We start from the raw sequence: 22,542 nt of genomic DNA, 5'->3' as shown, positions 1-22,542 counted from the left end.
CAGCTCTGAGACCTGTAGAAGGACTTTGAGAGTCATAATCTCCGGAGTTTGAGTATTGTTGGTGAGGCTGAGTCATCCTCAGAGCTCAGCCCGAACACACAGGCTCAGCGGGTGATGTAAACGCTGCTCTCAGAGCACACTTCACAGGCAGCCGCTGATGAGGTTTGTGCAGAAGGTTAATCTGGCTGTGACTCTCATCATAAAGCTAAATTTCTCCCCATCACCCCATCTCTTCCTGCTCCTCGCGGCGTGCCCTCTGGTGTAATGGGTCTGATGCCCTTAAACCTGACTCACCCCGCCCCTCGTTACGCTGCAGTGCTCTCTGCGAGTGCCTTTATGCTCAGAAAACCCCCATTTCCATAAATCAGTCATCAGAGCGCAGAATTTATGAGCGCAGCACCTCCCGTCAGATCCGAGGTGACAGCCCGAGTCTGCCCGGCTCGTGTTTGGCAGCAGAAAAAAGGTCAGAGCGACGTTACGCGAGCAGGAACGCTGCTTCCGTTCGCCTCCTGACAGAAGTATTAGTGCAGCGAGAACAAAAGAACAAAGAGCTCAGGCTTTATTTGAAGTCAGAGCGTTGAAGTGGCACAACAACCCGCCGCCGTATATCCCCGTCACCATCTGTGTTTGACACGACAGCCGCGCTCGCCGCCGTCTGTAGTTACGACGCGCGCTGTAATCTAAACGCTGTCATCAGCGCCGATGAGGAGGTCGGCCGCGGTCTCGTTACGTTTCCTCTGATCTGCGGTTTCAGCGTCGTTACGATGGCGGCGCTTCTCTGCGTGTCACACCTCTGAAGAGAGTTCAGAAAAACACTCTGACACAAAGGAAGAGGTCGGGATTTTCAAAATAAGTTCGCTTTGTGACTTGCGAGTCACAGAAACACAAACATGTTTTAGTTTTGACTCAGTGACACTAATTATATCTCAAACAAACCGTCTGCTTAAAGGTTTCATTCAGCTTTAATTAATCAAACTGTGGAGAGTAAAAGCAAACGTGTCCTTGGATAAGCTGTTTAAGGTTAACTGTGAGCGGCGTGTCCGTGTACATCAAACCTGAGACTTTTTATTAGCGTCTCAAACTGACAGAATAAAACAATTCAAACTGCGACAGAGTAACTACAGCCAGCCTCAGCCGACTCCTGCAGACGGCGACTTTATTGGGCTTAAAAAAGATCATCACTGTGACATCAGAGGAAATACAGGAAGTGAAATCATTTTTATGCCAACACAACACATTTGAAACTTTCTATAAATTCAAAAGCATGAACGTCTTTGGACTGCAGCTCTGCATCAACACGTTTGTCGTCATGTCTTTAAAATCATTACAGAGAACGTTTTCACGACTTTCAGGCCGCAGTGAAACTTTATTCGTCTGACAGGAAGTAAGAGCAGCAGAGGTCTTTAGTAAAGCTCTCCGTGCTGATAGAAGCAGAATAATGACGACAAAATAATAATCATCAAAAGAGTCCTGAGCGATCTGGTGTCACTGCAAACCCAGTGAGACTGCGAGCGTTCCCGACGCGATTGAGTTTTCTGAAGTTCTGCTTATTCAGGCAGACGTGGAGGAAAAAGAGCGAGCGGCGAGGACAGAAAACCAAGTTCTCCTTTCCTTCATGTAGCAGCGAGCTGATGAACTTTACACTCACATATTCTCATAAAGACGAGCAACGTGAAACCATAAGCGGCGACGGACTTACCGCTGATGGTGGCCCTCTTCGGCAGGATAGTGATGGCTCCCACCGCGGCGTCCTCCAGGTGCTGGATGGGACTGTTTTTGGCGCCCCAGCTGTCGGAGCCGATCCACAGGAAATGACCCACTTGGTCCGCTCGCTTACTGGCGTTCAGGATGCCCCTGCGTGAGAAAGCAGTCACAGACCCCACCCACACTTTAGCTTCCACATCAGTTTACCTGTCCTGGAGCAACAGGGTCACTAAAGAGCCTAACCTGTCGTTACCCACCAACCTGCTGCACCTACAGGACCTTATCTGATTAGTTCAGGCTTTCCTAAAGATGCTGAAGACTACGAGCTCCATCTGAGCAACTGATCAACGGAGACGCTGAGTCAGAGGTGGAGAGTGAGTGAAGAAGACTGTGGAAATGCAGGGGAACAGAAGTCTGCAGACACCAGAGTGTCTGACTGATGTCGAGTTTTCCTCATCCTGATCTTAACCTCAGTATTTTATGGTGGGTACTCATGAACACGGCTCACGTCACGGGGCGGCAGTCTAATCTCCCGCCAGCTCATCGAGGAACACCGAGGCGTTCCCAAACCAGCCGAGAGATGTAACCTCTCCAGCGTGTCCCGGGTCAGCTGCAGGAGCTCCTCCCTCAGGGTCGTGCTCATTATCCCAAACATTTTTACTTCCTCTCAGTGGATGGAGGGTACGGCTGGAAGAGTCCTGATGTGCTGAGCATCCAATAAAAATCCATCTGAATACATTAAATATAGCAAAGGAAAAACGTAGCATTGTGTTTGCTGGCACTAACACAGTCCTGACGTTTTCTCTCATCCTGAGCTGAAGACGACGATTCAGGTCACGTATTTAACTTTTGCACGTTACCTCAGCAGGGTTATTACCTGATGTCTTCATCGGAGGCGAACAGGATGACCGCCCTGGCGTACCGAGTGTCCAGCAGCTGGCGGATGATTTTATCGAAGTCGGAGGGTTTGTGGTCGTGAGGGATCTTCAGGGACTGAGCGATACAGATTCCACCTGAGCAGACAAAACAAAGGGCACAATTAACTCAGAGTCATCAGCTTCCTGAACTGCAGCAGCCTTAAAAAGTATAATTTATCCGTTTTATCGGCAATGGCTTTAACCTTTCAGAAACAGCGTTATTAGAGGTTTGGCCCCGAGCTCGTCCTAAAGGTTAAAGTCTGAGAGGACGAAAGTGCAGAAGAAGAAGGAGGACTCTGCTCTCCTGACATTTCACGAAACCGCCGACATCTCCGCGCACAGTCGCCTTAACAGTGTCAGAGCTGCAGGCTGCCTTCAATAAATGTCACTGACAGAGAAACGCTCAGCCGGAGCTCTTCTTCTCCTCGCCACGCCGTCAGGAAAGCTTCAGATCTTACGTTTGTTCCACCGTTTCAGCTCACCCGAGCGACCGAGCAGCGAACCATGAAACAAATGACAGTCGCTCATTAGCAGCATTTCATCAGCTGAGATGAGACGCAGGTGTTCAGTACTGATGTGATCTCAGAGGTAAATAAATCACGGATGACCTCGTCACTGTGACCACCAGCAGTCATCAATAATCAGCTTTAGCAGCTTTGTAAGATAAAATGTGACACGTTCACCACACTGGCAATAATTTCACATTAAACAATGAAAACATATTTGAATGAATGAATGAATATTCTTTATTGTCATTGTCACAGGTACAATGAAATTGAAAGATGTCTCTGGTCAGTGCAACATCACAAAAGATAAATACTTAAAAACTATAATTAAATACTTAAAAACTATAATGATAGGATATAAAAGATAGAAATACATATAAAATACAGTATTCTCATACCGTAGATACACCCAAGCAATCCAGGCCTAAGGCCCCATACAGACACTCAACATACGACCTAGTTGATATATCACTCAAACAATCAATCACTCAATTTGTTAGCGCATCCAACAAAACATGTCTGAAAGCATTCCAACATCAGGGGCACAAATGACAACAGGGGCAATGAGAGTCATCTACTTTTAGTAGCATTGAGACATGATATTGCAATTGGGTAGAAACTGTGTTTGAGTCTGTTAGTCCTTGTGTATGTTGTTCTATACCGTTTACCTGAAGGCAGCAGTTCGAACATGGAGTGACCAGGGTGTGAGGTGTCCTTTATGATGTTATGGGCTCTTTTGAGGCAGCGGGAACTGTGTAGGTCTTTCAGTTTGAGGAGAGGGCAGCCGATTGTCCTTTGGGCAGCGTTGATTACTCCCTGGAGTGCTTTCCTCTGAGCCACTGTGCAGCTAGCGTACCATATGCCTATGCAGTACGTTAGTATGCTTTCGATGGAGGCTCTGTAGAAAGACACCAGCAGTCTCTGTGTGATGTTGTTCTTCCTAAGCACTCTCAGAAAGTACAGTCTCTGTTGTGTCTTTTTCAGTAGCTCAGAGGTATTCACACTCCAGGATAGGTTTCCCTCTATGCTGACTCCCAAGAAGCGGAAGTCTGCCACCCTCTCCACACAGTCGTCGCTGATGATTAGTGGTTGGATTTCTGTCTTGTGTCTTCTGTAGTCAATTATGAGTTCTTTGGTCTTTTTCGTGTTTAGGAGAAGGTTGTTATCCTTGCACCATGAAGACAGCCGCTCCACCTCATCTCTGTAGGCAGACTCATCTCCCCCAGATATGAGCCCCACCACAGTAGTGTCATCTGCGAACTTTACAATGGCGTTGCTCTGGTGGGCGGGGGTGCAGTCGTGTGTATAAAGCGAGTAGAGCAGTGGACTAAGCACGCAGCCCTGTGGCGACCCAGTGCTTAGATTTAGGGCTGGAGATGTGTAACGTCCCACTCTCACTCTCTGTCTGCGGTCGGTGAGGAAGCTATTGATCCACTTACAGGTGCTGTGAGGAAGCCCTAGGTCTTTTAGCTTGGCGTCCAGTTTGTATGGAAGAATGGTATTAAATGCCGAGCTATAATCCACAAAGAGCATACGCACATAGCTTCCTTGCCTCTCCAGATGTGTTAATGCTACATTGAGTGCTGTTGCTATGGCGTCCTCTGTCGATCGGTTTGCTCTGTAGGCAAACTGGTGTGGGTCAAGGCTGCTGGGTAGCGCTGCTGTGATGTGGTAACGCACAAGTTTCTCAAAGCACTTCATCACCACTGGGGTTAGTGCCACTGGTCTATAGTCATTTAGGCTAGAGATATGAGATTTCTTGGGCAAGGGTATTATGGTGGAGGTCTTGAGGCAGGGTGGGACGTTTGACTGTTCAAGGGATTGGTTAAAAATCCTGGTGAAAATATAGGCAAGCTGGTCTGCGCAGTCTCTCAGCACACGTCCTGGTACACCATCTGGGCCGGCTGCCTTCCTTGGGTTAACAGCCCGCAGGGTGCGCCTCACTTCATGCTCCTCCAGAGTGATGATGGTACTGCTGCTGTGGGCTGTATGGTGTAGCTGTTCCTCTGAGGCATAGGGTGCAGTGACCTCAAAGCGTGTGAAGAAGATGTTCAGCTCCTCCGCCAATGCTGGATCACCTTCAGCCATACCTGATTTGGACTTGTAGTTTGTCAGCTGCTGGACACCCTGCCACACCAGCCGGCTGTTCTTACTCTCCAGGTGGTTCTCGATCTTCTTCCTATAGTCCGCCTTGGCCTTCTTATTTTACTACAATTTACTTTCCCTTCAGTAGTTTGTCTGAGTCTGATGTTAGTTATAGTCACATTCAGGGACCTCACACCTGCATTTTCTTTGACAGCCACCAGGGGGCGATACCTGCCGTTGACAAAGCTTTCTGGTCCTATAGAAGTCTTTGGGAGACTTCCTGTTTGTAGGCGCAGGTGGTTTCAGGTCGTACGCAATTCAATTCAATAAAATTTTATTCATACAGCACCAAATCACAATAACAGTCGCCTCAAGGTGCTTTATATTTAGGGCTGGGTGTCGTCACTGATTTCTAGAATCGATTCAATTCCGATTCACAAAGTCCTGAATCTATTCGATTTAATTCAATTCAATTCGATTTGAATCTGGGAAATTTTGCCTCAGACAGTCAGAAATATTATAATTCAGATCAGTACATTTACATATTTGTGTATCTATAAAAAGGAAGCTGACACACACAAGACTTTATCACAGGTGTAAGCGTCACAGCAGATGCCTTTGTGTCAAAGTAGCTGAAGATAAAACACAGAAACACATGAAGGTTTTCCTGGCCTGGGATTTTATAAAAATATTCTGCAGTACATCAAAAACAAAAGAAAACCATTAATCAACATATGAACATCACCTCTGAAGTTACAGCGGTTTTATTAGAGACACAGCGTTTTGCATTTTGCATAATTTTAAAAAGTTTAAATTTGTTCAGTATTGAACGGCAGAAATTAGGTTTTCTTTTCGGAAGAATGTAAAAGGGAAAAAAACAGCGGCCGACAGCCTGTAAACAACAGTAGACTTGTGCGTAACAAGCAAGCGAATAATGAAGAAAGGGAAACTGTTCTTGAAGTACAGAGAGAGAGAGAGAGAGAGAGAGAGGAAGGGAGAGAGAGAGAGAGGGGGGGGGGGGAGAGAGAGCTGTGCATCCTGGTGGAAGCAAAACAGTGAAAGTCAGAGTGAATTCATGACGATGTTTATGTGAAGCGTAGTTTGGATCTTCTTTTGCTGCTGGTTCGGTCAATATTGTTTGGAGAGAGATCAAACTAACAGCTTTAGAATCGGCGCATAAAGGGCGTGAACACAAAGCGCGACCCGCCAACAGATCAGAATCAGCGAGCTGTCGGCTTTCAGCCCCGACCGTGAGAAAGGCGACATCTCACTGATTCTGATCCGCGGGTCGCGCTGTGTGTTTAAGTCTTTGTGCAGAAGCCGTGTTCCTGCTCTCATTTACTGTCTTAGCTGTTTGGTGGTTCTTGAAATTTTGTGAGGTTTCACCAGAGATTCTGGCATTTCGGGCAAAATACATTTATATTAAAAAAATCGATTCAGGATTTTAATGAATCGATTTTACGTTATCCAAGCCAGAATCGATTTTAATCGATGAATCGATTATAAAAACCCACCCCTATTTATATTGTTAGGTCGACCTGCAATAATACACACAGAGAAAAACCCAACAATCATATGACCCCCTATGAGCAGCACTTTGGCGACAGTGGGAAGGAAAAACTCCCTTTTAACAGGAAGAAACCTCCGACTGAACCAGGCTCAGGGAGGGGCGGGGCCATCTGCTGTGATTGGTTGGGTTAGGATAGACATGCTGAATGAAACATTTTGTCATCGTCCAACACATTGCAAAAAACTGTAAAGCAGTGGTTAAGTGTATCGAGTGTGACAGCCTTAAACACTTATCTGCAATGCATCCTGGTCCTACTCCTGCCCCTAAGAGGACTACACCAGGAAACAACGACAATGAAGAGCAAACTGAGAGCTCACCTTCAGTCGAGTCGAAGTGCACAGAGGTATGTGGCCAAGGTGATAGCCCACGTTCATGTTCTAAGATCAGTTTGGTCAAAGTGTATCCCGCAGGCCAAAAAGAGAGAGCTATAAAAATGTACGCGGTAATAGACGATCAGTCCAACAGGTCACTGGTTAAGTCAGAGTTTTTCAGCCTTTTCAAAATCAATGCCAAACCCACTCCATACACCTTAAAGACTTGCTCTGGCAGAGAACAAACCTCAGGTAGGAGAGCTGTAAACTTCTTCCTCGAGTCTTTGGATGGAGAAGTCAACATCCAGCTACCCCCTTTAATTGAATGTGACTCTGTGCCGGACAATAGATCTGAAATACCCTCTCCAGAGATTGCCCAGCATCACCCACATCTTCTTCCAGTGACAGATAACATCCCACCTGTCGACCACCACGCCCCAATCCTTTTACTCCTTGGAAGGGACGTCATCAGGGTCCATAAGGTACGTGAGCAAATCAACGGACCCAATGATGCACCATACGCCCAAAGGCTAGACCTGGGTTGGGTTATTGTGGGGGAGGTGTGTCTAGGAAAAGTGCACAGTCAGTCAGAGGTCAATGTCTATAAAACACACACCTTAGATAATGGACGTGCATCCTATTTTGAGCCTTGCCCAAACACAATTCACGTTAAAGAGAATTATGGGGTCACTATGAATGCAACCTGCATCACAGACGATTTGGGACACTCTGTGTTTGTTAGATCTGAGGGTGATAACAAACAAGCCATGTCTATCGACGACAGAGCATTCCTGACAATAATGGACAGTGAAGTTTATCAAAACCAAGAGAACAGCTGGGTTGCACCTTTACCCTTTCGCTCACAGAGAAGGAGGCTCCCTGACAACAGAGAACAAGCCCTAAAACGCCTCTGCTCTCTCTGAAAGACTTTGGAAAAGAGACCAGAAATGAAAGATCACTACATCCAATTCATGCAGAAAATGTTGGATAACGACCAAGCCGAGCCTGCCCCTCCTCTGCCACTAAATAAAGAACATTGGTATCTGCCCACGTTTGGGGTATACCACCCACAGAAGCCACAACAAATACGAGTCGTGTTTGATTCAAGTGCAGAATGTGACGGAATTTCGCTCAATCAAGTGCTTCTTGGCGGACCTGATTTGAACAACTCCCTATTGGGAGTGCTGTTGCGCTTCCGCAAAGAGCCCATAGCCCTGACAGCCGATGTGCAGCAAATGTTTTACTGCTTCGTTGTGCGCGAAGACCACAGAGATTATCTGCGTTATCTGTGGTATGAGGACAATGACATTACAAAGAGCATAGTTGAGTTTAGAATGAAGGTCCACGTGTTTGGAAACAGCCCGTCACCCGCTGTTGCCATCTACTGCATGAGACAGGCAGCACAGCAGGGAGAACGAGAACACGGATCTGATGCAAGACAGTTTGTTGAGCGTCAGTTTTATGTTGACGATGGTCTCACATCAGTCGCCACGCCAGAGGAAGCAATCAACCTGCTCACAAGAACGCAAAACATGTTGGCAGAGTCTAACTTGCGCCTCCACAAGGTAGCATCAAACTGCAGTCAAGTCATGGAAGCTTTCCCTGTTGAGGATCGTGCAAAGGACCTGAAAGATTTAGACCTAGGAGTAGACCCTCTTCCAGTTCAGAGAAGCTTGGGACTCTGTTGGAACCTACAATCTGACAGCTTCACTTACCAGGTGTCAAATGAGAGCAAACCATTCACACGGAGGGGAGTATTGTCGACAGTTAATAGCCTCTATGACCCTTTGGGATTTGCTGCTCCCATAATAATGCAGGGCAAAGCATTACTCAGGGAACTGTCATCTGATGGAAAAGACTGGGACACACTCTTACCCCCTGAGAAACAGGAGAGGTGGGACTTATGGAAAGACTCTTTGCAAGCCCTTGAGAACCTCCAAATACCAAGGTGCTACAGCCCAGGTACGTTAAGCACAACGAAAGTGAAAGAACTTTGCATTTTCTGTGATGCCTCCACTGTCGCTATAGGTGCAGTAGTCTATCTGCGTACAGTTGACAGTGAAGGACAGTGTCATACTGGGTTTGTGATGGGGAAGTCTAAACTCGCACCCCGCCCCGCACACACTGTACCACGCCTGGAACTATGTGCTGCTGTGCTCGCGGTGGAAATGTTTGAGCTCATCAGAGACGAGTTAGACATTAAAGTAGACAATGTGACTTTTTACACAGACAGTAGGATTGTGTTGGGGTACATACACAACACCTCCAGACGATTCTACATGTATGTTGCCAACAGGGTTACGCGCATTAGAGCATCCACCCATCCGAGTCAATGGCATTATGTACCAAGTGAGTTAAATCCAGCTGACCAGGCCACTCGGTTCATTCCAGCAGCAGACCTGCAGAACAGTACCTGGTTCTCAGGTCCACCCTTTCTGTACTCTGACCCACACACAGAACCACACACTGGTCCTTTCACGCTCATCGAACCTGAAAAAGACAGAGAGATACATCCGGAAATAAAAGTAATGAAAACTACTGTAGCAGAGCCACAGTTGGGTTCTGACCGTTTCAAAAAGTACTCAAACTGGATCACTCTTTGCAGAGTCATAGCCAGACTCATTCATGTAGTTACATCCTTTGCACAAAAGACAAGTGGGCAAAGGGGATGGAAAGGTTTCAGTGAGACACCGAGCGTCCAAGAACTCACCCGAGCCCAAGCAGTCATTATTCGAGCCGTCCAACAAGAAGCTTACAAAGGGACGCTTGAAAACATTAAAGAAGGAAGGAAGGTCAGTGGCATATTTGATGCACTCAAAAAGCTCAATCCTGTAGTGGACAAAGACAGTCTCTTACGAGTCGGTGGACGTCTTTCCGCTGCCGATCTCACAGAGAATGAAAAGCACCCTCTGATTATCCCATCTACCAGCCACATCGCCATGCTAATTGTAACTCACTATCATGAACGAGTGGCTCATCAAGGAAGACACATAACTGAAGGAGCTATCCGTGGTGCTGGGTACTGGATAATTGGAGGGAAGCGGCTTGTGTCATCTGTCATTCATCGGTGTGTCACATGTCGCAAGTTGCGAGGCAAAATGCAGATCCAGAAAATGGCAGACTTGCCTGCAGACCGAGTCACCCCTGAACCACCCTTTACCACTGTAGGCCTAGATGTATTTGGGCCATGGACTATTGTGACGCGTCGTACAAGAGGTGGTTGTTCCCAGAACAAACGTTGGGCTGTGTTATTCACATGCATGTCAACTAGGGCTGTGCATATCGAACTGATAGAGACTATGTCTGCTGATAGTTTTATCAATGCATTAAGAAGGCTCTTCTCTATTCGGGGCCCGGCCAAGTTTCTGCGCTCGGACAGAGGCACGAATTTTGTGGGCGCTTGTAAGGAATTAGACCTAAACTCAGGGAACAAAGCAGTAGGAAAGTACCTGCAAGAGAGAGGGTGTGTTTGGACTTTCAATCCCCCTCATGCGTCTCATATGGGAGGCTCGTGGGAGCGCCTTATAGGTGTTGCCAGGCGCATTCTGGATGCAATGTTGTTACGAACTGAACAAACACGTCTTACTCATGAAGTGTTGTGCACCTTCATGGCCGAGGTGATGGCAATTATTAATGCAAGGCCTCTTGTTCCTATATCCACCGACCCTGACAGTCCTGCAGTACTCACTCCAGCAGTGCTACTAACGCAGAAGATGAGTGCTGTGTCCGCCCCACTTGGGAACTTCTCATCAGGGCAGCTGTTTGGGAAACAATGGAAACATGTTCAACTCCTCGCTGACACTTTTTGGAAAAGGTGGAAGGGAGAGTATTTATCCACCTTACAAGGTCGTGCAAAATGGACAGAGACTAGACCTAATGTCAAAATAGGAGATGTGGTCCTGCTAAAGGACCCCCAAGCCAGCAGGAACGAATGGCCCATGGGACTAATAGTAAAAACATTCCCCAGCAGCGACAAGAAGGTCCGAAAAGTGGAAGTGCGGACTGTAAAAGATGGGACTGTTAAAATGTTTCTCAGACCAGTTTCAGAGATTGTTGTTTTGCTTGCAGAGACTGAATGAATATTCTTCAATGCTAGATGATGTTTGAATATGTTGTATTGATGTTTATTGTGATATAATGTGTGTATATCAAGCGGGGAGTGTTATGCCCTTGAGTCAAAAGTCAGCGGTTGGTGTGTGTGCTGATTGAGCCACATAAGCAGAGTGATAAATAAGCTCAGAGTGAGACATCATTGCCACAAGAGATCTTTGTATCCTATGTGCGGAAATGGAGCGAGGGAGCGCTCTGTTCACTAACCTATCTTTGATGTACCCTTTCGTTTATGATGTCGTGAAAAAGTGCTCCGGCAGTTATTAAATAGGGACTAGTTCATGTTCACGCTAAGAGTGCTCTACACGTTCGCACCTCGGAAAACGTTCGTCTTTGTGAGTATTGACATGTGTAGAGACAGTCGTTATGTGTGTTTACATGGAGCGAACTGTATGCTGATGTAATGTACATGTTAAGCTAGGCTAATCGGCAAGTTGTTATTAAGATGTGTGTTAACCAGCGATTCATTTTCATTTTTTCTCATGTTCTAGTTACATAAAAACAAGTGCTTCCAAACCTGAAAACTAATCTGCCGTTTTTCCTCCTGAAACTGCAGATCCGCTCCCACGTTCGATTGGCTTTCAGGTTTCATTCATCTTCTTTGGTCTGAAGCTCGTCATATGATGAAACCGTCCGTTTTCTATATTTCTGAACGCGTCAGCCCCAAACAGCTTCGCTGTGAGTAATTTACAGCGACCTGTGGCGCTGAGGCCGTCAGCTGACAGGAGGCGTGAAGAACGAGACAAAGCAGCCAATCAGAAAAGAAGCCAGGCAGTAAATCTCAGAGAGCGTCTGATCACAGCTGAGGGAGGAAGGTGCTCGACTACTGTCGTGTGTTTCAGCCTCCGTCTGACCGAACAAAGGGTCAAAAGCCAGTCTGATTAAAAACCACCTGCAGTGCTTTAAATACATAAATACAATCACAGATACTACAAATGACCTCACAGCTGCATTAAGTCACGTCTTGTCTGAAACCACAGCTCCCAGTGTCCTGGAGCTGTGCAGCAGTGGGATGTATGTTCCCAGGTTCAGCTGATTTTTGGCTTGTTGACGTCTAATTTTACAGCAAAATGCTGCAGGTGGCTAATTTCAGTGTTTCTGCTCATTCAGACTGAAAGCATTCGGGAGCATTCAGCTGAAATCATTAAAAAAGCTGCAGGAATTCATGTTTTTGTCAAAGCTAAAAGTTTCCAAACCACAGACGTCCTTCTCAGACATGAAACTATTAAAAGAGCATCAATGAATCAGCTTTTCGCCCAATAAATGATGTTTTGCGTGACTTCCTGTTTCCCGGGTTCTCTATAACGTAGGTGGAGACTGCACAGTTACCATGGATACCACAAAGCTACAAGGAACCCGACTTTAATTGGGGGAAGCGAGACGAGTGGTGAATGCGATGGTGTATTTTTGTCTCGGCGGTGTCAGCGTAGGACTGCAGCCTGCTGTCAGACTCATCAGATACTCTCTGTGAGTGCGAGGCCTTTCTGCTGTGTCACAACAAGCATCTGTGAGATTGAACTGTGAAAAATTCATGTGGAGGCACCAAAACCGGAATCAGAACATTCCCCATAGGAGAGGAGTTGCTCGGGTGCTGAGGGCTGAAATAATTAAAACACGGCCCGCTCCTGCTGCTCCTATTCTGGGCTCACGTTTGGCGTGGAAGGGAGGAGGTTGATCATCACATTTAACCGCCACAGTGAAGGTCTGATGGACCAACAGCTGTGATGCTTTAATGTCCAGCAGTGACTCAGTCACATGTTAAGCTAATGAGCACGTTTACAGCCTGATACAAATTCCCCTTCGTAACACCTGCGGGGTGTTCATACCTCATCTGTTTGCATTATTAGAGGCGTGGCCTCTTTGACTGACAGGCTGATGGTGCTGTAGCTGCTAGCTAGGCTTCACCTCAGCTAACTGGGCCGTGTTGGTGCTGTTGGAGCATTTTTAATGACATCACGTGACCAGCAATATGGCTGCTGTGAGGTGAAGTTCGAGGATGTTATCAGGATGTTACTGAGGAGCAGGGATTGGTGTGATCAGCTGATAACTTAGCTAAACTGAGTTCTGGCTCTAAAGAAACCAACATGGCAGATGTCTACACGCTAACACTGAGTCTTCACAACAAGACCGCGACCACTGGGTGGTCCATCTTTTATGTACAGTCTTTGTGAGTCTCTTGACATAATTCATCTTTTGATTCATTGGTTAAAAACTGGTTTGTAAGGATGATGTGGATGCTTAGTGTGATCTGTCTCACTATTGCCATGACAACAAGCGACGCCGCATCAGTACCTGAGGTCATGTATGTGACGTGTTACATGTGCCAGCGGAGCTGCTATTGTATGTCTGAACCATCAAAAACACATAAAGAACATAAACGTGTGTCAGATCACAAACGCCTGACTTTAGTAAACATTAATAATAATTTGTAAACGTAATTAGCCTGTTAGCAGGCAGCGATGCTGCGTGGAGCCTAGAAGAGCATCTGTACTCTCACAGCTCGATGGTCGACCCTCTCCTCTGTAATCGGGCTCGTCGGCAGGAAAGTAACTCTCAGCGCGATGCTTCCTGACTGTTCAGCCTGCAGTGCAGACAGTTTTCAGCCATCTAATCACCACCAACAAGTCATCAATCATGCTGTCCCCTCTGTAATTTGGAATCAGAGCTCGTGGCGGTCGTGAAGCTTCACGGCGCTCAAACACGCCCCCGTGGCTGTTAATGAAAAGTGACAGCGTGAGTGGGTGATGGACCGGGGTCGTCCTGCTGAAGCAGCCTCCAAACACGTCAGTCAGAGCCAAACTGAAGGAGGAGACGGCTCAGCGGTCATCAATGAGTCCTCGTCACGTTTTAAATGTGTGTGACGACTGGACGGGCTTGGCGGTCTTCTCCCAGAGACCCTGTCGCTACCCGATCCGTGCCGGAAACCCGATCCGTACCCTGCATGCGCAAATCTTACGTCACTTCCTCTCTTTGCCAACATTGGGTTTCCGGTATGAATCGGGTAGCAACAACCTCCTCAGACGGCTGAGGCCTGGCCTCTCCTCGGCCCTCCCTCTCCTCGGCCCTCCCCGCTGACAGAGCATGCTCAGTGCCTCCTCACCTCTGCTGAGTGGTTTTAACCACATGTCACAAAGTAAGTCGCTTTGAGTCACGTTCAGAGGAGACGACAGGAAGTGACACGAGTGAGCTTTAGTTTAGTCCAGGTCTCCCCTCTCAGAAGGATTTAACCATCGTAACGTCCAGTCTGATGGAGACTGAAGCGAGCACAGGGGAGCAGCAGGAAGTCCTCTCAGCTCACGGCGTCGCTCTGCTGGAGGCGTCCTCGTTCTCCTTCCTGATAACCTTTATCTGATTCAGACGCTGTCAGATGGAAGCCGTCTGCTCGGTTTAGCAGGAACATCTCCTACAGGTAAATTTAATGCTGGTTATCAACAAACATCTGACAAACATCTGGCCTAGAAATGAGTTTGTGATCCTGTTTAATCAGCTAAAACATGCTGCTGTACCTGCGCTTTTCCTCCAAACTTTGAGGAACTTTTCAGACTCTTCATTTCCACAATCACACCTGTACACGCCCACACAAGCGCTGTGGCGCCGCTGCGTCCCCACGAGGAACATCACGAACATTCATATTTTCCTTCTGTGTCGGCACAAACAACACGTAACTGAAAACGTCCAGATTTACTTACCTGGATGACTGAGCACGCATCAAGACATGGCTTCTACCCACAAGCCATCAGGCTGCACACACTCACTACAGTTACTGGACTCCACCCACTGCCACTTTAAACCATTTTAAATCCTAACTGCACAAGTTTTGCACAACCTGTAAATACCAAAAATAGTTTTAATTCTCTTAATATTTATTACTTTATTATTTTATTATTATTTTCTTTCTTAATATACCTGTACACTTTCTGTATGTTCATGCGAGCGATTTCATTCTAGGTGAACGCTGCTACACTGTTTGTCTGTATATGAGAATAAAAGCTGAAGCTTGAACTTGCTGCTGTCCCTGCAGTGTGATGTCAGTTGGCTCCGCCCATCAGGACCTCCCGTATACGTTTACTGAATGGAAAAAAGTCAATGCTCATCCTCCACCTTCACTGCGCTAAAGTCTTTCCATCATGTGTGTCCTAACCGTAGCACATTATTATGGGCATTGTTTAGCTCCACTTCAGTAACCCTGCAAACGTCGCTGCTGGTTTTCATCTGTGCTCACAGTTGGATCAATCCCTCAGTCACATCAGCGTGTATGATCTGCAGATGGAAACTAGCTCAGCTAACTGCTAACCTCTTCTCTGTGCCCAGATGTTTAAGGTTATTGGAACACCTGTGAGAGCAGCCACACTGATCATTTTATTGGATGAGCGAATCTCTCAGTGATGTCAGTGTTTCTTTGAGTTTGGGAACCGAAGACGACGGCTGATGACGTCAGACTTAAGTACAACCTTGGACAGAAATGAGCCCGCAGGCTGTTTGAGGCACACACTGGCAACAGAAAGCATCTCTGACATTAAAACACGACCTTGTGTGTGTGACCGTGGCTCTGCTCTCATTGGCTGTTTACCTGCTTAAACACAGGCCTGAGCAGCCGACAGTTTCTTTGTTTGACAGAAGAAACTACATCGCATGTATTCAAGCACTAAGAGGCATTTCTCAGCTTAGATTTCCCATGAGGCCTTGCTCAAGGCAGATGCATCATATATGACGGGTGGAGGAGGACGGTGCGAGGACTGTGGCTCCCACTGCTGAGGGAGATATTTCAGTCTCTCTGAGCGCGCTCTGCCTCATTAGAGATGATGAATGGGGAGACGGAGCGAGCGGTGGAAGCCACAGAGGCGCAGCTCCTCACGTTTCAGGCCACGTCCGCTTTGACACACGTCACGCGTCAGCGAACGTAAGGCAGACGCTGACGCGTTACTGTCCGAGCGCTTTTCAAAGCAGCGTCCGAGCTGCAGCACGTGCTGAAGCTAACGGCCACGAACGGGCGACTCCACCGAGGTCAAACTCTTCATCTCGTCTCCAAGAGCAAAACTAATCTCCTCCTTTCTCATCTTCATATTTTACAGCCCTTCCTCTCCTTTGTTCTCCCTCCTCCTCCCCCTCCGTTATTACTTCCTCCCGGTGCTTCTGTTGATGAGTGGGGAGAAATAAACAGCTCGGGGGCCGCGAGCGCAGCCAAACAGCCCCTCTGTGGACCCGTCCACCCCGGGGAGCTCATCAATTGACACTGAATTTGCTACAATAACTGCCAGAGAGAAGAATGAGCCCCGCGGCTCGGAAACACAAACACACGCACACATTAACTACATCTGCACACGCACACACACGCAGCGTGTGTGTGCGTGTGTGATGCATGTGTGCGCGTGCCTGTGTGTGCGTGCGTCTGCTCTTGCTCTTGACGAAGGTGGTCGCACTTTTCTCCTCCTCCTCCTCTCCCTTAGCTTCCCTGCTTAGCCTCTTGTGTCCTTGTCTAGTCTCGTGTTTTTTGTATTACTTTCCCTGGAACACTCTCTCAGTCTGTTCTCTAAAACCTAAAAGAGAAATTATGGATTTGATCAACTGGTCCCTAAATGCAATTGACACCCCTTCTCAACGAGAAGTTTAGGCTCAGGTGAGCCTGAGTGCTGAAGATATCTACCTATTCGGAACCATGGTAACAGGGTTCTGGCTGATCGGAGCTGGCTTGGCCCTGACTTATCGAAGAATTAAGAAAGTGGAACCGGCTGTTCAAACCCCCACAAGGCTGCCCGCTGGGATTGAAATGATGGGAGAGGCGTGAGTTTCTCAAAATGGGCTCATTGAGTCAGCACGGAGAAGATCTTGGAGAACGCACGGCTGCTGTGAACACTCAGAACAAGAGCTCTGAGTGAAAAACTGGATTACATCTGGAGGGGCTCGCTCGAACAACACCTTTGAGCGCAAATTCGATCACATCTTGGGGAAGTGCACTGCGGTCGTGAGTTCTCAGAACCTGCTCTTTGAGCAAAAAGAACGACAACATCACGGAACGTAAGTTTGATAACATCATGGAGAAGCTCGCGGCTCTCCAACGGGAGATTGAGAGACCAGTGTTGGACTGTAGAACTGCTTTGAAATTCATATGAGCTGTTCGCACTAAAGTAAAAACCATCATCACTTCATGCGGAGACCCCTTTGGCGCCAGCTGCGGTCTCAAGGCTGGAGCTGAACAACAACACCCTGATAATGACTGTGTTTAGACTGCTCCCCCCATCCCATGCAAGGCCACCTGGGTTGGCTGGCAGACTGTTTACTTAGCCTGATAGGGCGAAGGACACTGTCTCAGCTGAACTCTGGACACACACACACACATATACACTGATATGCACACACTCATCCCCCCTCCCTTTCCAAACGCCTTCGACGCTTATTCCCTTCCGATGCTGACGGTGGATCAAGGAGACCAGCGCACGCAGGCCCGGATGTACTGTCTAAATCGGCTGTCTCTCACCTTTACCCCCCTGCTGCTTGTCATGTGTTTCTTTGGTGTATTAAGAGTGTTTTCATGTGCAGAGGTGTTTTTTCTGTTCTCAAACTGATCTCCCTGTTGGAGCTCAGTCTGGGGGGAGTTATTTTTTTCTCCTTATCTTTCCTCATGTGGTGCATTTTCCATTGTTATACCTCTGACCTGTCTTCCCCATGTGATGGTTGTGTAATGTATGTATGGTCAGAAGGGTAAGTCGGCGCCGGCAAAGGTCGGCAGCCCTAACCTGATTGATTGATTGATTGAATCTTTATTTTGAACATGTTGAAAAAGTATAAAAAAAAAAATAGAATTAAAAGAGACAAATGAACAAAGCAAACAAAAGGAAAACGAGCAACCACAACTCCAAATAACGTCCATGTTCAAAAAGGAGCAGGAAGAAGCATAAGCTTATTTAATCCCACCCCTTTTCCACTATCTAGTATCAATAGACTACAGAAATACCTCCTTGTAATTACATTATATGTTATGTGTAATTTTTTTTTTTTTTTTTTAATATATACACATATATGTTTCTATCTATCCATACCTACGTATATACACACATACGCACATATACACATTTTCAATAACCCCATTAACACCTGAAGGATACACAACCTACAATTTTATATATATTTAATATATATATATATATATATATATATATATATATATATACATATATATATACACACACATACATACACACACATACACATATATATATATATATATATATATATATATATATATATACATACATATATATATATATATACATACATATATATATATATATATATATATATATATATATATATATATATATATATATATATATATACACATACATATACACACACATATATATACATACACACATATACACATACATATATACCCATACCAACAAACCCGTGCATGCACACACACACATGAAAATATTAGACAAGAACACCCTATCAAATCTCTACCTTTTCCCTGTACCCTGTAAAAACCATATCCTTAAACCGCTTTTTAAACTGCGCCATGCTTGGACATTGCTTCATATCTTTACTTAGTCTGTTCCACAGCTTCACTCCACACACAGAGATGCAAAAACTTTTTAATGTTGTACGGATACGAGGATGTTTTAAATTTAATTCCCCCCTCAAATTGTATCCCCGTTCCCTTTTAGAAAACATTTTTAGAATATTGTCAGGAAGCAGGTTATTTATTGCTTTATATATAATTTGTGCTGTGAGAAAATGAACCAGATCTGTGAATTTTAGAATTTTTGATTTTAAGAATAGTGGATTTGTATGATCTCTGTAACCAGTTTTATGGATTATCCTTATGGCCCTTTTTTGTAATATAAAGATTGATGATAGCGAACATTTGTAAGTATTGCCCCAAACCTCTGCAGAGTAATTCAAATACGGTGCAATCAGGGAACAATAGAGAATGTGGAGTGATTTGTGGTCCAGAATGTGTTTTACTTTACTCAAGATTGAGACACTTCTTGAAATTTTGTTATGTATATGATTTATATGAGACTTCCAGTTTAATTTATCATCTATAATCACACCAAGAAACTTATGTTCAAGTACTCTTTCAATTTCCACACCATCTACATGAATCTGCACTTGTGCATTTCTAAGGGAATTCCCAAATAAGATAATTTTAGTTTTACTTAGATTTAGCGATAGTTTGTTCCTGTTAAACCATTTTTTAATTTTGCACATTTCTGAAGTAATTGTATCCAGCAGCTCCTTTAGATTCCCCCCAGAACAAAAAATATTTGTGTCATCTGGAAATAATACTAATTTTAATATATCAGATGCCTTACAAATATCATTTATATAAATAATAAATAATTTTGGACCCAGTACAGAGCCTTGTGGAACACCACAAGCAATGTCCAAGCATGATGAGGAATGGACACCCAGCTTCACAAATTGTTTCCGGTCACTTAAATAATTTTTCACCCATTGCAGTACAACCCCCCTAATCCCATACCGTTCCAGTTTATTAATTAATATGTCATGATTGATTGTGTCGAATGCTTTCTTGAGATCCAGAAATACTCCAGCTGCATACTGTTTCTGATAGCATTCGTAATCTCCTCAATTGATTCGATTAATGCCAGAGATGTTGATCTTTTTGATCTGAATCCATATTGACTGTCAGAGAGTAATTTATATTTATCTAAGAATTTGTCTAATCGTTTATTAAACAGGTTTTCTAGGATTTTGGAGAATTGTGGTAGTAAAGAAACAGGCCTGTAATTTGTGAAGTGGCGTCTATCCCCGGTTTTATACAGCGGCACAACTTTAGCTATTTTCATTTTGTTTGGCACTTTTCCCGTCTGAAATGATAAGTTGCAAATATATGTTAGAGGTCCTACAATTCCTTCAATGACCTTCTTGACGATTTTCATGTCAATATCATTACAATCAGTGGATGTTTTATATTTACACATGTGTACAATGTCAATTATTTCTTTTTCCTCCACTGATGTGAGGAACATTGAGTTAGGGTTCCTATCAATCAGGTTTTCACTACAGTCTACTGATGGCAGTGACTCAGGAATTTGTTCTGCCAGTTTTGGTCCAATATTTACAAAATAATGATTAAAGCTGTTGACCTTATCAGCAGTGTTTTCCATAATATTGCCATTATCGATAAAGTATTGTGGATAACTTTGTTGTCCAGAATTATTTTTAATGATACCGTTTAAAACATCCCATATTCCTTTCATATTATGTTTATTGTTGTTCAATATTTTACTATAATACTCCTTTCTACATACACGTATAATATTGGTCAACTTATTTTTGTATTTTTTATATTTATTTTCAGCTTCTTTTGTTCTTTGTTTTAGGTATTCCCTATAGAGTGTATTTTTCTTTTTACATGCATTTTGTAAACCCTTAGTGAGCCATGGTCTATCTGAATATTTGTGCTTTCTGTTGTATTTTATTGTTGGACAGTTTTTATCGTACAACTCCATGAATATTCTTAAGTGTGGGTCCACGGGGCATGCTGGATATGCGGTGGAGGGTAACTGCAGGAGAAGGAAAGCTAGTGGGGGATTAGAGCAGGGGAGGATGTGCGTCCCCGGGGCCTGCTGGAGGTCAAGGTCCATGCTGGATATGCGGTGGAGGGTAACTGCAGGAGAAGGAAAGCTAGTGGGGGACTAGAGCAGGGGAGGATGTGCGTCCCCGGGGCATGCTGGAGGTCAAGGGCCATGCTGGATATGCGGTGGAGGGTAACTGCAGGAGAAGGAAAGCTAGTGGGGGATTAGAGCAGGGGAGGATGTGCGTCCCCGGGGCCTGCTGGAGGTCCAGGTCCATGCTAGATATGTGGCACAGGGTAACTGCAGGGGGGGGTAATGTGGGTCCCCGGGGCCTGCTGGAGGTCCAGGTCCATGCTAGGTACGTGGTACAGGGTAACTGCAGGAGGGGGGGGGGGGGGGGGGGGTAATGTGGGTTCACGGGGCCTGCTGGAGGTCAAGGTCCATGCTGGATATGCGCTGGAGCGTAACTGCAAGAAAGGAAAGCTAGTGGGGGAGTAGAGCAGGGGAGTATGTGGGTCCCCAGGGCCTGCTGGAGGTCAAGGTCCATGCTGGATATGCGCTGGAGCGTAACTGCAAGAAAGGAAAGCTAGTGGGGGATTAGAGCAGGGGAGGATGTGCGTCCCCGGGGCCTGCTGGAGGTCAAGGTCCATGCTGGATATGCGGTGGAGGGTAACTGCAGGAGAAGGAAAGCTAGTGGGGGACTAGAGCAGGGGAGGATGTGCGTCCCCGGGGCCTGCTGGAGGTCAAGGTCCATGCTGGATATGCGGTGGAGGGTAACTGCAGGAGAAGGAAAGCTAGTGGGGGATTAGAGCAGGGGAGGATGTGCGTCCCCGGGGCCTGCTGGAGGTCAAGGTCCATGCTGGATATGCGGTGGAGGGTAACTGCAGGAGAAGGAAAGCTAGTGGGGGACTAGAGCAGGGGAGGATGTGCGTCCCCGGGGCATGCTGGAGGTCAAGGGCCATGCTGGATATGCGGTGGAGGGTAACTGCAGGAGAAGGAAAGCTCATGGGGGATTAGAGCGGAGGAGTATGTGGGTCCTCGGGGCCTGCTGGAGGGCAAGGGCCATGCTGGATTTGTGGTGGAGGGTAACTGCGGGAGAAGGAAAGCTAGTGGGGGAGTAGAGCAGAGGAGTATGTTGGTCCCCGGGGCCTGCTGGAGGTCCAGGTCCATGCCCGATGTGAGTAGCAGCAGGGCCAGCGCGCCCAGGAGCACATCTTTTTCGACCGTAAAGGGAGACAGGAGGCCGACTCACTGCCTCGGCTAAATGGAGAGGGAATTTCAGCAGGGCCAGGGCACAGGCATGGACCTTTTTCAGCTGTAAGGGAGGCAAGAGCAAGGTGTGATGTAGGTCCCCGGGGCCTGCTGGAGGTCCAGGTCCATGCCCGATGTGAGTAGCAGCAGGGCCAGCGCGCCCAGGAGCACATCTTTTTCGACCGTAAAGGGAGACAGGAGGCCGACTCACTGCCTCGGCTAAATAGAGAGGGAATTTCAGCAGGGCCAGGGCACAGGCATGGACCTTTTTCAGCTGCAAGGGAGGGAAGAGCAATGTGCGATGTAGGTCCCCGGGGCCTGCTGGAGGTCCAGGTCCATGCCCGATGTGAGTAGCAGCAGGGCCAGCGCGCCCAGGAGCACATCTTTTTCGACTGTAAAGGAGAGAGGAGGCCGACTCTCTGCCTCGGCTAAATGGAGAGGGAATTTCAGCAGGGCCAGGGCACAGGCATGGACCTTTTTCAGCTGTAAGGGAGGCAAGAGCAAGGTGTGATGTAGGTCCCCGGGGCCTGCTGGAGGTCC

The 22,542-nt window shown here is 46.4% G+C and overlaps 1 protein-coding gene across 1 annotated transcript in view; it reads right to left on the bottom strand.

The window, feature by feature from the left end:
- grm7 (glutamate metabotropic receptor 7) overlaps nucleotides 1-22,542 on the bottom strand; it is a 168,379-nt gene that overhangs the window by 58,230 nt on the left and 87,607 nt on the right. Inside the window, exons 3-4 of the mRNA XM_085353623.1 lie at nucleotides 2,582-2,717; nucleotides 1,700-1,854 (exon numbers count right to left, since the gene is read on the bottom strand). Of these exons, the coding sequence (XP_085209749.1) occupies nucleotides 1,700-1,854; nucleotides 2,582-2,717 (291 nt within the window). The remainder of the gene's footprint in view (nucleotides 1-1,699; nucleotides 1,855-2,581; nucleotides 2,718-22,542) is intronic.

The sequence above is a fragment of the Diplotaxodon limnothrissa genome, linkage group LG5 (assembly GCF_057381915.1).
Source record: "Diplotaxodon limnothrissa isolate DT_005_m linkage group LG5, D_limnothrissa_male_GT1.1, whole genome shotgun sequence".
NCBI lineage: Eukaryota > Metazoa > Chordata > Actinopteri > Cichliformes > Cichlidae > Diplotaxodon > Diplotaxodon limnothrissa.
The sequence above is the reverse complement of the archived record's forward strand: the minus strand, read 5'-3'. Positions and strand labels throughout refer to the sequence as shown.